The sequence below is a fragment of the Candoia aspera genome, chromosome 2 (assembly GCF_035149785.1).
Source record: "Candoia aspera isolate rCanAsp1 chromosome 2, rCanAsp1.hap2, whole genome shotgun sequence".
Lineage (NCBI taxonomy): Eukaryota > Metazoa > Chordata > Lepidosauria > Squamata > Boidae > Candoia > Candoia aspera.
Window position 1 is genome coordinate 15,251,876 of NC_086154.1, and position 12,663 is coordinate 15,264,538.

Consider the following 12,663-nt stretch of genomic DNA (forward strand, 5'->3'; position numbering starts at 1 on the left):
CTTGATCTTTCAAGCATCAACTCCAAACGCGGGGTTAAGCACGAACATTCATGAACAACAACTGCACATGTTTCTATGTTGTATTACATGCATCAGGACAGCACAATTTATTATGCCTCAGACAGCCAAGTTTTGAAGATTTGCTCTCATTTTGCACAACTTTCTTCTTATAAAGACCCTTGCAAAATAAATCAGTAAATCACAGCATACTAAATGATGTTCAGTTCCCTAGGCTCACAAGACCCTCCCCTCACAGAGTTTTTCCTAGAAACAAAGGAAATAATCAAAGGTGGTAAATTTTTTGTTTAATAGACCATTCATGAGGAGGGGTTGTGTATTAAATCTGAATTTACATCATTTGCATCAATTTACATCCTTTGTGCAATTACTTGTTTGATGTAAATGGTGTTACTTTAATAAAACATTGATTTAACAGACAAATGCACAAAGAACAAATTTGTCTGTCAAATCCAAGGTCTGCTAAATCAAGGGTTCACTATAATGATACCTTTTGAATCAGAATATGTGCTCATGTATGGGCCTGAAAACAAGCAGAGTATAACTGTGGTACAACTGCAACTTCAAAAAAAAAAAGATATCAAGTTTCTAGCTCTCAGGGAGACTTTCAGTAAAGTTCAGAAACGATTAGGTATATAGCTGGGAATTTCAACAAGTTTTTGGTTTTTCTCTTCATGATTTCGAGAGTAGGAGGGCTAAAGTTACATCAAATACCAGCACAGAAGTAAGAATCAATAATAAAGAGATAAATAAACAGATGGAATTATATTTGAAAAGCTGGGTCAGCAAGGGGAAGCTAAGCAGGGTTGAGCCTGGTTAATACTTGGATGGGACCACCCAGGGAATATCAGCGCTTTGGTCTAGACTGGGAAGTCAAAAAACATCCTGGATGAAAACAATGACCGACCACTCTGGTACTGTTGCCAAGAAAGCCACACGGTGGTGCCCACATAGTCACCGAGTTCAACTCAAGAGTGTCTTCACCTTCACAAACCTTATCCTGTGGTTTCTGAGCTTTAGTTGGCTCAAGGTTTTCATGCTGCCTCAAGGAGGACTAGTTCCTTTTTTTTTTAGATCGGACAGCCCACTCTATAGCACACAGAAGATTGCTTTCTTGCAACTGATGCTTCCCTGATTTGGCCACAGCCAAAAGGAGCGATGCAAACATGGAGAACTCATACCGCCTGGGAGGAATGGAAGTTTATTTCTCACCTCTCTGAAGGGCAGCTTCCCCGTCAGCGTGAGGCCCAACATAACCATGCGGGCCACCCAGAAGAACAGAATGTCATGCCCGGTCTCTAGGAGAGTTCCAGGGTAAAAAACCCGAAGATCTTCATTCTTGAAAGAACAAGTTGGAAAGGGTGAGCGAGGTCTGAAGAGCAAACAAATACACGCGTACCTCATCACTTCACACACTGACTTACCGAATTGGGCCACCCAAAGATGGAGAAAGGGAAGAGACCAGAGGAAAACCACGTGTCCAGGACATCCTCATCTGGAAGCAGGACACAAGAAAGACACAGAGGACACAGATCAGAGCCGTGTTTGGTTGTCCATGTTTAACCTCTACGGAGCTCAGTTTTTGTCAAGGGAAGAGTGTATTTCACAGCCTTGCTTCCCAACCTTGGGACCCTCCAGAGATGTTGGGTTGGGCTGGGTCACCCAGCTAGGTTGGCTGGGAATTCTGGGAGTTGCATCCCACCACATCTGGGCAGAAGCAGGGGGATCTTTTGTTCTGCAAGGGTCCTAGAGTTGAGTTGAAAATAGAAGGTTTGTGATATGGAGGGTGGAGAAGAGAAGAGATGATGTTTAGGCAGTGCTTCAAATGCTGGAACTTTAGCTGGATCAAGGTCCCTAGTTTAAGCTGCAGTGTCTCCAGTTCCAAGACCTGAAATCGAGAGACTGCTGGCAAGGGTGTTGACTGAGACTCTGAAGAGCCCTTTACAGGGAATTTGGTTTGGTTATGCATAGTTTTAGGAGCTAACTAGAAAGAGCTAACCCCTTTGATAGACTAGAACAGTGTTTCTCAACCTTAGCCATTTTAAGATGTCTGGACTTCACCTCCCAGAATACCCCAGCCAGCAATGACTTAATGCAGCCAAGAGCTGCAAGGAAATTACAGGTAGTCCCCGTTTAGTGACCAACTTGTTTAGCAACTGTTCACAGTTACCAAGGTGATGAAAAAGTAACCCTGTGACCAGGCCTTGCATTTACTGCCTTCGCAGGTCTCTAAAGCAAAGGAAAGCTGAAGTAAAATCATGTTTCACTTAGCGACCGCTTCGCTTAATGGCTGAGTTGCCAGCCCCCATTGTGGTCGCTAAACGAGGACCACCTATACATCCTTACGGTGCAATGTTCCTATATAGAAAGCCAACATATGCCGACCTTAAATGAATTAAAAACAGAATTCGGATTGCCCACCCTCTTTCCTGTAAGGGCACATGTGGTGGGGGTCAGCCTTTGGTTTGAGGTGGCAATAAAGGAAAGGCAGTGGTGGACACTGCTTCATAACTGCCCTGCCAATGCACTCCCCACTTCCGATCGCCCTACCTTGCTGGAGGGAGATTTTATCCGGGGTGACGTTGAAGACTTTGGCCGCCTTCTCTTTTGCCTCTTCCTTGCTCCGGCCACTCACCCAATATTTGCCATCCACATCCTGCAAAATGTGGGAAGGTGAGTAACCCATTAACAAAAGCCTTGTTCATTGTTAAAAATCTCAAAATTACATATATATTGTTTCCTGGATTTTGTAAGCCGCCCAGAGTCTAAAAAAAATAATATCCATCATAGTTCGCTGTCCTTAGTCACCCTCAACATCCTTCTTCAAGGAAGAAAGAGTTATGTATACTAGATCTGAATATTGGACATTAAATTAAGTTTACAAATTTGGACTATTTTATATTAGTCCTTAATGTCTCATCTGGAAGTCTAAGCGAAAAGAATGAAAAAAAAAAATCTTGGCCAACACCATTCCCCCATTATTACTTTGAGTTCAGAGAACACATGGAGGTTTGTATTTACATTTCAATATCCCAAATATTTATTAAATTTCTTTTCCTTGATAGTCAGGCCCTTTCTACCAGCATGCGTTCCAAGCAGCCCAGGAATCTCACCTCTCCTGCTGGCACAGAAGGGTCATCAACAGTCACAAAATACGCTGGAATACGATGGCCCCACCAGAGCTGCCGAGAAATGCACCAATCCCTACAGGAAAAGGAAAGAGTTAGCAAAACTGCAGTGCAAAATTACTAACAGTTTTAGCAAGTTGAAAAATAAGACCCTGTGCCGCACATCCAGATATAGGGGGAAAAGGGTGGGGGGGACAACAGCATACAAATGAACTGTTCCTTTTGGTGAAGGGAAGCTAGGCAGGATGAAAAGGCGAAGAAGCCGCTGGAATGACTGTAACAGCCGCCAAAATTTGGGTACGCAATTACATTTAACGTTATATAATTTGCTCGTTAGAAAATGAGTCACAACTGACAGTGTTAACATGGCACGCTAAACTATAACTCAGTGTTTTTCAACCTCAGCAACTTTAAGATGTGTGGACTTCATGCTGGCTGGGGAATTCTGGGAGTTGAAGTCCACGTATCCTGGAAAAACAACCTGGAAAAACAACAGGGTTAGAACCGAACCACAGGCAGTCCTTGTTTAGTGACTGCCTCCTTTATGGACCGTTTGCAGTTAACAACAGTGATGAAAAAGTAACTTTGCGACCAATCCTCGCATTTATGACCTTCGCAGGTCTGTAAAGCACTGAAGATGTTACCTAGTTTGCTTATTTATTTATTCAGATTTATATCACCGCCCATCTCCCCCAAAAAGGGGGACTCTGGGCGGTTCACAATAAAATGAATTATAGCTGGGTAATGAAATGTCTGCAAGCAAACAACCAAGCTCAGAGAGCACCAAGGACTCCACAGTTCAACCCTGAGCGACAGAGATTTTCTTCTATGGATACATCGCTAAAAACCGTTTTTGTTTTTTTTTAAATCACCGCTTCCTGAGGAAGCCAGAGTAGCTTAGCTCACTCACAATATTAAGTCACAACAGGTGGATTCACACAGCTCACCAAGCCAAAAACCAAACAAATCACATAAAGGCTTAATTATGTGATGCATGATGCGTGAACCAGTAGAGTCACAACAGTAGGTGTTACGTAAGTACCTCACCTGATATTGTCCATCCAATTGAACCAGGTTTTGAGGTGGAAATCTGGCACAATGCGCAGATCACCCTGGCGCACAGCCTCAGCTGCAGCCTGGGCCATTGTGTCGCAGCGCACGTACCACTGGGGCTTCAGCAGGGGTTCCACTACATCTTTGGAGCGGCTTGGAGTATCAGAAGAGAAAGCCGAAAAGAAAGTTAGCTGAGACCCCGGAAAAACAACAGGGTTAGAACAGAACTGCAGGTAGTCCTCATTTAGCAACTGCCTTGTTTAGCAACCATTTGCAGTTACAACAGTGATGAAAAAGTAACTTTGTGATCAATTCTTGCATTTATGACCTTTGCAGTTCTGTAAAGCAAAGGAATCGTAAGTACAGTGGCAGTTTCACTTAGCAACTGCTTTGCTCAACAACCCAGTTTCCTGTCCTAATTGTGGTCACTAAATGAGGACTACCTGTGCAACCTTCACGGAGTGGTGAAGACTTTTCCAATTCAACATAGTGCTTCCTGTCTTGCTCAACAGGATCATTCTTCACATGGAAAGCCCTTTTACCCATCCAATCTTCATTAAGAAAACAAGACTTTTCACCTCCCATTTTCTCAGTCCTCCACTTCCCAATTACACACACCCTATTCAGTTCCTTCCCTCCATATGGGAAGGCCATACGATAAAGGAATGCAGAGAATTCACCTTGACCATGGAATAGATTAAATGGAGGCCTTGGGCAGATGGTTCCCTTGGTAAGTCAGAGGATTCAATGTGTTTTAATTGGACTCAATATGGCTTCAAACAGCAGCTTAAAAAACATGAAGATGAAGGCAGAAGTCCTGCAGCATGCCACGATTCTAACTGTCATGGGGCAAAACCGTACTCTTAACAATGCTCCTTGCCAGAATTAATCCTGGAGGTTGGAACAGGACAGCAGAACGATGTTCTCTACCTCCCACATTACAGGGCTGGTTCTGAAAGACACCATGACTGAAGATATCCAAAGCCATTATGTGAACCACAGTGATCAGAAGGGTGTCTCTTGGCCCAAAGCTGCTTCCTGTCATGTGATGATCAGGCCTCATTCAGTTCCAAACTTCAGACAAACGTGATTGAAATGGGTTTGGATAACCTGCTGTTTTTAGGAGCATCTGAAGTTACCAACCCCACCAACTCAAGCACTCTGCCCTCAAAAGGAAACTAGCAACAAGGGAATAGTTACTTACAACTCGGGATCCAGTGAGGGACTGAAACCCTCAGCTGTTTCTACAATCTAGAAGGTCCAAGGCTTCCCCAAGATTCCTCAAGTGGTGATCTAAAAAGGCATCACTTTTCACCAGAAGGCTGACCCACTAACTGAGGACAGGAGAAGCAGTGGGTCTTCTTTTGTTTTCAGCCATTCTTCTCTTGGGAATTATGATTTGACCACCTCTGAGGAAGGCTGCTCTACATTGCAACGATGACTTACCTGCACACTGGTACCACCATGGGGTTGTCCTTAACCTCCTTGAAGAGTCCCATTTCCTTCAAAGCTTCTAGCACTGCTTGACGGGCTTCAAAACGCTTCATGCCCTGGAAGGAGGACAAGGAGATGAAAATGAAGCAGCTATTAAGTTGAAAGGCACAGAACGGTCACCTCTGTCCAATCCCTTAGCACAGTTAGAGGCACCCCCATATACTAGACCCGTTCCAGTTAAGACTAAGCCCATCCCAATCAGCACAGAGAGAAGACTAAAGGGATCCTTTGATCTTCACCCTCCCTCCCAAATGCATCCCAATGGTACCAAGAAGGGTGGAGGAACGTTGATGAGATAGCCATTCTCATTCATAATAGTGAGGAACTCGAGCCCATGACGCAGGCCAACCTCATAGTCATTCTGATCATGAGCTGGGGTGATCTTTACGGCACCTGAAAGTAGCAAGAAGGGGAGAAGGTCATTTCAGTTCATGCTCTGGCCTGATTATGTCCTCCTAGAATCTGGTTTGTGGTCTTTGGAGCTACTCCACACCTAAATTTTTGATTCAAAGGACAACTGAAGACCTGAAGCTTTGCTGGATGTCTTTCTCTTTTCTAGTGGAAGGCCTTTCTAGGTACTCTGGGCTTCTCCAACCAGACCCCGTCAGATGGGTTGGCATTCAGTCCCCCCAACTGTCCAACCCATCCAAGGGAGCCAGGTTGGGGAATGCCAAGTTATAATTGCCCATTTTTGTTCCTCCTGACTCTTCTCTCATTAATCCTAATTAACACACGCTTCCTCCTTTATTCAGGGTTTTCTCATTTTATTCCACTTCCATAATTTGACTGCTTTACGTCACAGATTATCTTCCACCCTCTTCATAGACTCTCCACTGCAGCTCCTCACCAACACTTCTATCCTCTCAAGTAGGACTTGCCGCATTTGCTTGATGCCAGCCCAAAACCTACCAGTGCCAAACTCCATATCTACAAAATCATCACAGACAATGGGCAGAAGCCGTCCCGTGAAGGGATGTTGGACTTTCTGGCCGTGCAGATGCTAGAAGAGAAAGCACATCAAAGGAAGAGACTTAATGAAGAATCCAAAATCATCCAGATAAACAACAGTCTGGTAAGATCATCTACTGCAACTTCCAGTTTATTGCATCCTGCATCCCCTGCTCAATCCTTAAAGGATCTTCTTTTTCTGATGTTCCTTCTGCTGATACAGCACTCAATCTCTACTTAAGAGCTTTTGGTTTCAAGCTATCCTATATCTGAATTCTGCTCTCACACTGATGCCAATTCTCCATGATTCAAGATGGCCCCTGCTCCATTGGTAAAGCAGGTTCATTGTTCCATATATTCATTCTTGGGGCAATGAATATAGCAACAGGAAGCCTTCCCTAACTTGCTCTTCTCCAGATACAGTGGGACTGCAACTTCCCAAATTCTTAACCAGCACAGCTTTAATCAATCTGGGCATACTGAATGATGCATCTGGGAAAGCAGCCAGCCATGGAAAAATCAGGTTCTATTGTAGAGCATGTCCTCAGTTCCACTTTCTGAATCCAGAACTCCATAGGTATCAAAGCCCTTACAGCCCCTTTCCAGATGTTGCTGTCCACCAATCTCACACCACCATCTCTCTCTTTCTCTCTGCATGTGACTCATGATGGGCATGTAAATGTCAGGGAAGAGTGCTGGTAGTTTTCCTCTTTTTGTTCACATACTTCTGTTTATTTTCAACTGGGATAAACCTGGGACGTAACTAACACCTGAGAGGGTGGGCATCAGTGCATGTGCCTTTTGGGTCTGTCTGGGAAGATGTAACACTTATGTAAGTAAATTAGCTAGAAGTAGTAATATTAAAAATTTATTTTCAAGTCCCCCCCATTCCAAAGCTTTTTACCTTGACCCCTTCTGCAGTAAGGCAGCCATTCACCCAGAGAGCCTAGCACAGCCTTGTCTAGCCCGATGGCTTGGCTGGTGGTCAGGCATTTGGAGAACTGTCATTCAAAGCATCTGAGAAGCCACTAGGCTGCCTGTCCCAATCAAAACTACAGAGTTATATTTTCCTTACCTGGTATCGGGGGTCCTTGGGATGGACTGCAACTGCTGTGTCTCCCAGCATTGTCTCAATACGGGTGGTAGCTACCACCACTTCCTCATCTATCAAAGAAAATGGAGGAGGTTCGTGGATGAACGGAACCAACCAAGAGTCCAACTCCAGATCCTAACTCCTGTCGAACCATCAACCAAGAAAGTCATACTAAACCTGACTCCTCGATCTTGTAGGCAAAGGTGACCAGCACCCCAAACTCAACCTTCTCTTTGTAGCCCGGGACAGGCAAGAGCGTCCGGCCTGTTAATTCCTTCTTATCCACCTGGGAAGGAGGAGACAGGACGTTGTATCAGATCTGGGTCCCTTAGCCAAACACCGATCCATGAAACAGGTTATTCCACCCTAATCACCTCTATATCAGAAATGGCTGAGTTGAGGGTGCATGACCAGTTGACAAGGCGCTTGCTTCGATAGATGATCCCTGTTTCATGCAATTGGACAAAAGCTTCTTGGACAGCATAGGAGAGTTTCTGTTGGTGACACAAGAGCACAATCCATCAGCTGACATAAAAATCCCAATGATTTCTTGTTCTCTAGCTTGCAAAAACTGTTGCTTTTGCACTGTACTGAAAAATTGCTATCATACCTGAGCTTCCCTTCCACCCATGGATGGCAATTCTTCTTCCCCATTGCCTGAACGGGGGGTTGGCAATGCACAGTCGGTGGGTGGTATGTAAGTTCCAGACATGACTTCCAAAGCTCAAACATGGCATTGCTGAAATTGGTAGCAAAGGCCAATTTCCAGCAGTGGAATTTTTATTTGTCTGGGGTGTATGGAAGGGTGAGAATGGCTAAGCAAGTCCTCCATGCGGCAAAGCCCTCCTATTGTTGCCCTTAAGACGACCCCACAATTGAGCAAAAAGTGGATGAAAACTTTTCAGCCCTGTCCCTTCTAATGGCATTAGCAGATCTTCTTCTCCTTCTCCTTCCAAATCCTTTCCTGGCCCAGGAAAAGCCTCCCTAAGACATTCCCTATTGTCCAATCCTATTCATGGAGTTCAGTGAGAATTACCCCAAGATAAGTGTGTATGACAGAAGCAACAATTGAGTATTTGTAGCTCAGGGTTGAACTGTGGAGTCCTTGGTGCTCTATGAGCCTTGTTGTTTTCTTGCAGACGTTTCATGGCCAGACTAGGCAACATCTTCAGTGCAAAGAACTCCCAAGGAGAGAACAACACCCCCACCAACACAAGCAGGGCAAGCCACCGTGTATAAACTGAGAGCAAGGCCCACTCCCTCTTTGCACTGAAGATGTTGCCTAGTCTGGCCATGAAACGTCTGCAAGAAAACAACAAGGCTCAGAGAGCACCAAGGGCTCCACAGAAGCAACAATGTTAATAGGAGTTATAACAGTGACCCCACACATCTCTTTCCCTCTGATCAAAATCTTACAGGGTCCATAGTGAAACAAGCTCTGTCCCAGTCCATGGAGGAACCCAGTTTCTTCAGCTGATGGTAGATCCGATCCCCTTTTCTGCAGAGAAGAAAGAAGGAAACATACGGCCTGTGGCGTATCGCTGGAAAGGCATGCGACTGGTATTATAACTTCCACAATGGCTTACGAAATCTAGAGAAAATACATAAAGGCATGCCAGAATGCATTATAAAAAGTGGGAGGGGGAGGGGAGATACACAAGAAGCATTTTTCTCCAGTTGCCTCTTAATTTTATTCCTAGGCATGGGTGGGTCCTAGAGGATAGCCCCTGAAGATCCTTGTTACTTCCTTTCAGGTGGAGGACATCTATTCTACATGGTCTAGTAGGAAGAAGATGTACTGGTTACCGACCCATGAGATTCTCTGCCCAGGACCCAGAGAATGATAGTCTGAATAGCAGCACCCCCATTCTGGAACATCATCTCTCTGAGATCAGGTGGGTCTCCACCATTTGGTCCTGAGACCAGGAAACTGGTGAAGACAGTCTTCTCCACCAGCCATTAGGAAGATTAATTAGGACAGCAGTAGATTCTCCTTTAATGTTGGATCGTTTCTACTGAGGTTTTGAGCTCTGTACATTGCAAGCCACCGAGCACTGCAGGATTAGGTAGGATTCAAATATTGGTAATTATCAAGTTGACATGGGAGGAAGCATTTCTCCAGATCCTGGTTCATCTGTAGGTGCTCGGAAAAAGAAAGACAGCAAAAAGACTCACTCGTTTTTCCATTTCCAGACTTCCTCGATGAATGGTTCACGGCCGAGGTCATGCCGCGTTTTCCCTTGCTCCTTCCAAAGCTTTTTCTCCACCACCACCTGGGTGGCAATGCCCGCGTGGTCACAGCCGGGGTTCCACAAGGTGGTCTCTCCCCTCATTCTGTGCCTGCAAGAGACGGGTGAGAGCAGGAAGCTCTCTAGACCAGGGGTCTTCAAACTTTCTGCACCCTTATCGGCAAGCCCGTGGAATCAGACCACACAGACAGCCAAATAATTCCAGAAAGGGTAAGAGGATTTAGAAGTGGGTTCCCAGACTGATAAAGATTCAGGAGAGCATGATGTAAACAGCTTGCTGCAAACTTCTCTGCTTTCAGGGAAAAGACCCACTTCCTCACCGAATCATAGGTAGCTCATTAGAATCATAAAATCTTCACCGTAACGTAGAAGGGAAAATCTGGGTTCTGAATAGAAAATAGCACTGTGGAATCAACACAGGACTCAAAGCACAAATAATCAAGGCTGACCGCGGTCTTTAGTGATACAGTGCACAGCAGAGGGGTCCTCACCAAGATGGTGGGTGCCTCCCCTGCAGACAAAAGAAATGCACTGATATTTATACGTTACAGAAAAGGAAACGATAGAAGTATACATATTCATATGATGCAGGCAAATATACATATTCATAAGCAATAGATCTCAAGTTCCTCTCTGTCCTACTCATCTACTCTGAAGAAAACCACTGTCTTAGTAGGAAGAAGGGAGGGAGCAAACCTCTTGAATAGAGGGATTCGTGGGTTGCTATAGGAATGTCCTGATAAAAGTTAGCAGAAGCTGCAGAAGCTGCAGTGAGATTTTATTTATTTTTATTTATTTATAAATTTATTCACCGCCCATCTCCCCCTCATGGGGGACTTGGAGATAGCTCCAAGGTTGCTGCCACATTCCTTTATGTCTCAATTTGGTTTAGCCTGCTCCATTCGTTAGAAAACCTTTCCTCACAGTACGCTGCTATAATTCTTCTAACCCCCTCCTATTCATCCCTATTAATTTCACTAAAGAGAACTCCGCAAGAATTGTGCTTGAAAAGGATACATTTGGACTCTGAGGAGCTGCCCAAAAATTTAGCAAAAGACTGAGAAGGCCCAGTGTAACAACAGGGGGTGGGATGACCCCAGAAAGAGAGATCTCACCATCGAGTCAGGGCGTCCTGGATGGAGTTGGTGAGGGCATGGCCAAGATGGAGCGACCCGGTAACGTTGGGTGGAGGAATACACATCATGAAGATGCCTTTGGGGTTTGGCTCAGAGATGCTGCGGCGCTGAGAAGGAGAGAAAGGATCACTTAGAGGTGAAACTTGGCTTTGTGGTCAGGAGGGCCTTGCCTGCAAATGAAGAAATGTATCCGCCAAGGGGGAAGTCATCCCACAGGGTCAGGGGCAGGCACTAGTGTGTGATTCTATCCAACTTGGAACACTAACACATTAAACATGGGTAGAATCACAGGAGGTATCATGGAACGCTGAGAACTTGTAAGATTTGACTATCTGATGAGATAAGAGGGATCTTCTAGAGCACAGTTTCCCGAACTGTGAGGTGTACCTCCCTTGGGGAGGTAAGACAGAATCTAGGGGAGGTGTGAAGTACCTTTTAGTTGTACATTGTTACAGTAAATAAAGAACACTGCCTAAATGCAAAGCATTATGTTCTGGCTGATGCTCAGGAGGAAGCCCTAATGAAGCTTAGCTCATCCCATCTGTCCTAACAACCAGGAAACACACTGAGACATGGAACTGGTCTCTAATATTTATTGCTAGTACTTAACAGGAATCCTAACAAACTGAAGAAGCGTGGGGAAAACCCAGACATATAACCCCCAAGGGTTAAGGCGGTCCCGATCTGTGTCTCTTTGAATGGCTGACCAATTCCTCAGTGCTACGCATGCGCTTGACAGTCTGGATGGGAGCCCCCTGCTGGCCATCCTTACTCATGACACCATCTGGGCAAAGTAATTCATGAAGAGATCCCAGGTTACAGTAATTCCAGCCCATACTTACTCCATACTCTGGCTTAAAGAAACCCTGGGTCTCCCACCAAGAGTACCAAGCAGCTTCGACATACTGCGGGCTGTAAGAGTCAGGCATTGGACCTGTCACATCTGGAAAGCAAAAAGGTTCTGAGTGCAAGACAGGTAGAGTGCGTGCTCCCACCACTCATCATGAGCCACCGTGGGGTATAATCCAAAACATCTGGAGAACACCAGGGCAGAAGAAGGGAAAGGCAAAGGGTCTCATGGAGTTAGGATGGCAAAGGTCTTTGCCAGAGACCCTGGAGAATGGCTGTCAACCACTGTGAGCATCACCACCCTTTTGGTCCAAAGTCCATGGTTGTAAAACATACTGAATCTGAAATGCTTGAAACCAGCTAGTCTGACCTTATATGAAGTGTTCTGACTATTCTGGAAATAGTCCAACCTCAGAATGCCCTGATTTGAACATGAAACAAATATTTCGAGCTTATGTTTTGAGCCTGGAACATTTCTGGAAGAATTGGAAGAGCACTGAATGGAACAGCTGTTCCAAGCACAAAACAGGGCATTTAAATTTTGCTCACCTCCACAGCAAGCCACCCACCCTAGAAGTATTTCTAAGGAAGGGCAGCAGATCAATTTGTGCAAGAACAGAAGAAATAGTAGTGCAAAGGCGGATTTGAATATCAGTGTTTTTCCCCCATGTCTCATCTGTTCTCACTTTTTTTTA

General features: G+C 45.0%; 1 protein-coding gene across 1 annotated transcript in view; it reads right to left on the minus strand.

Annotated features, from left to right (window-relative positions):
- The window catches only part of VARS1 (valyl-tRNA synthetase 1), a 34,007-nt gene that overhangs the window by 11,705 nt on the left and 9,639 nt on the right, over positions 1-12,663 (minus strand). Inside the window, exons 7-21 of the mRNA XM_063291292.1 lie at positions 11,962-12,062; positions 11,099-11,226; positions 9,910-10,074; positions 9,151-9,232; positions 8,109-8,228; positions 7,912-8,020; positions 7,717-7,805; positions 6,603-6,693; positions 5,962-6,086; positions 5,646-5,749; positions 4,194-4,352; positions 3,132-3,222; positions 2,569-2,674; positions 1,443-1,513; positions 1,231-1,356 (exon numbers count right to left, since the gene is read on the minus strand). Of these exons, the coding sequence (XP_063147362.1) occupies positions 1,231-1,356; positions 1,443-1,513; positions 2,569-2,674; positions 3,132-3,222; positions 4,194-4,352; positions 5,646-5,749; positions 5,962-6,086; positions 6,603-6,693; positions 7,717-7,805; positions 7,912-8,020; positions 8,109-8,228; positions 9,151-9,232; positions 9,910-10,074; positions 11,099-11,226; positions 11,962-12,062 (1,667 nt within the window). The remainder of the gene's footprint in view (positions 1-1,230; positions 1,357-1,442; positions 1,514-2,568; positions 2,675-3,131; positions 3,223-4,193; positions 4,353-5,645; positions 5,750-5,961; positions 6,087-6,602; positions 6,694-7,716; positions 7,806-7,911; positions 8,021-8,108; positions 8,229-9,150; positions 9,233-9,909; positions 10,075-11,098; positions 11,227-11,961; positions 12,063-12,663) is intronic.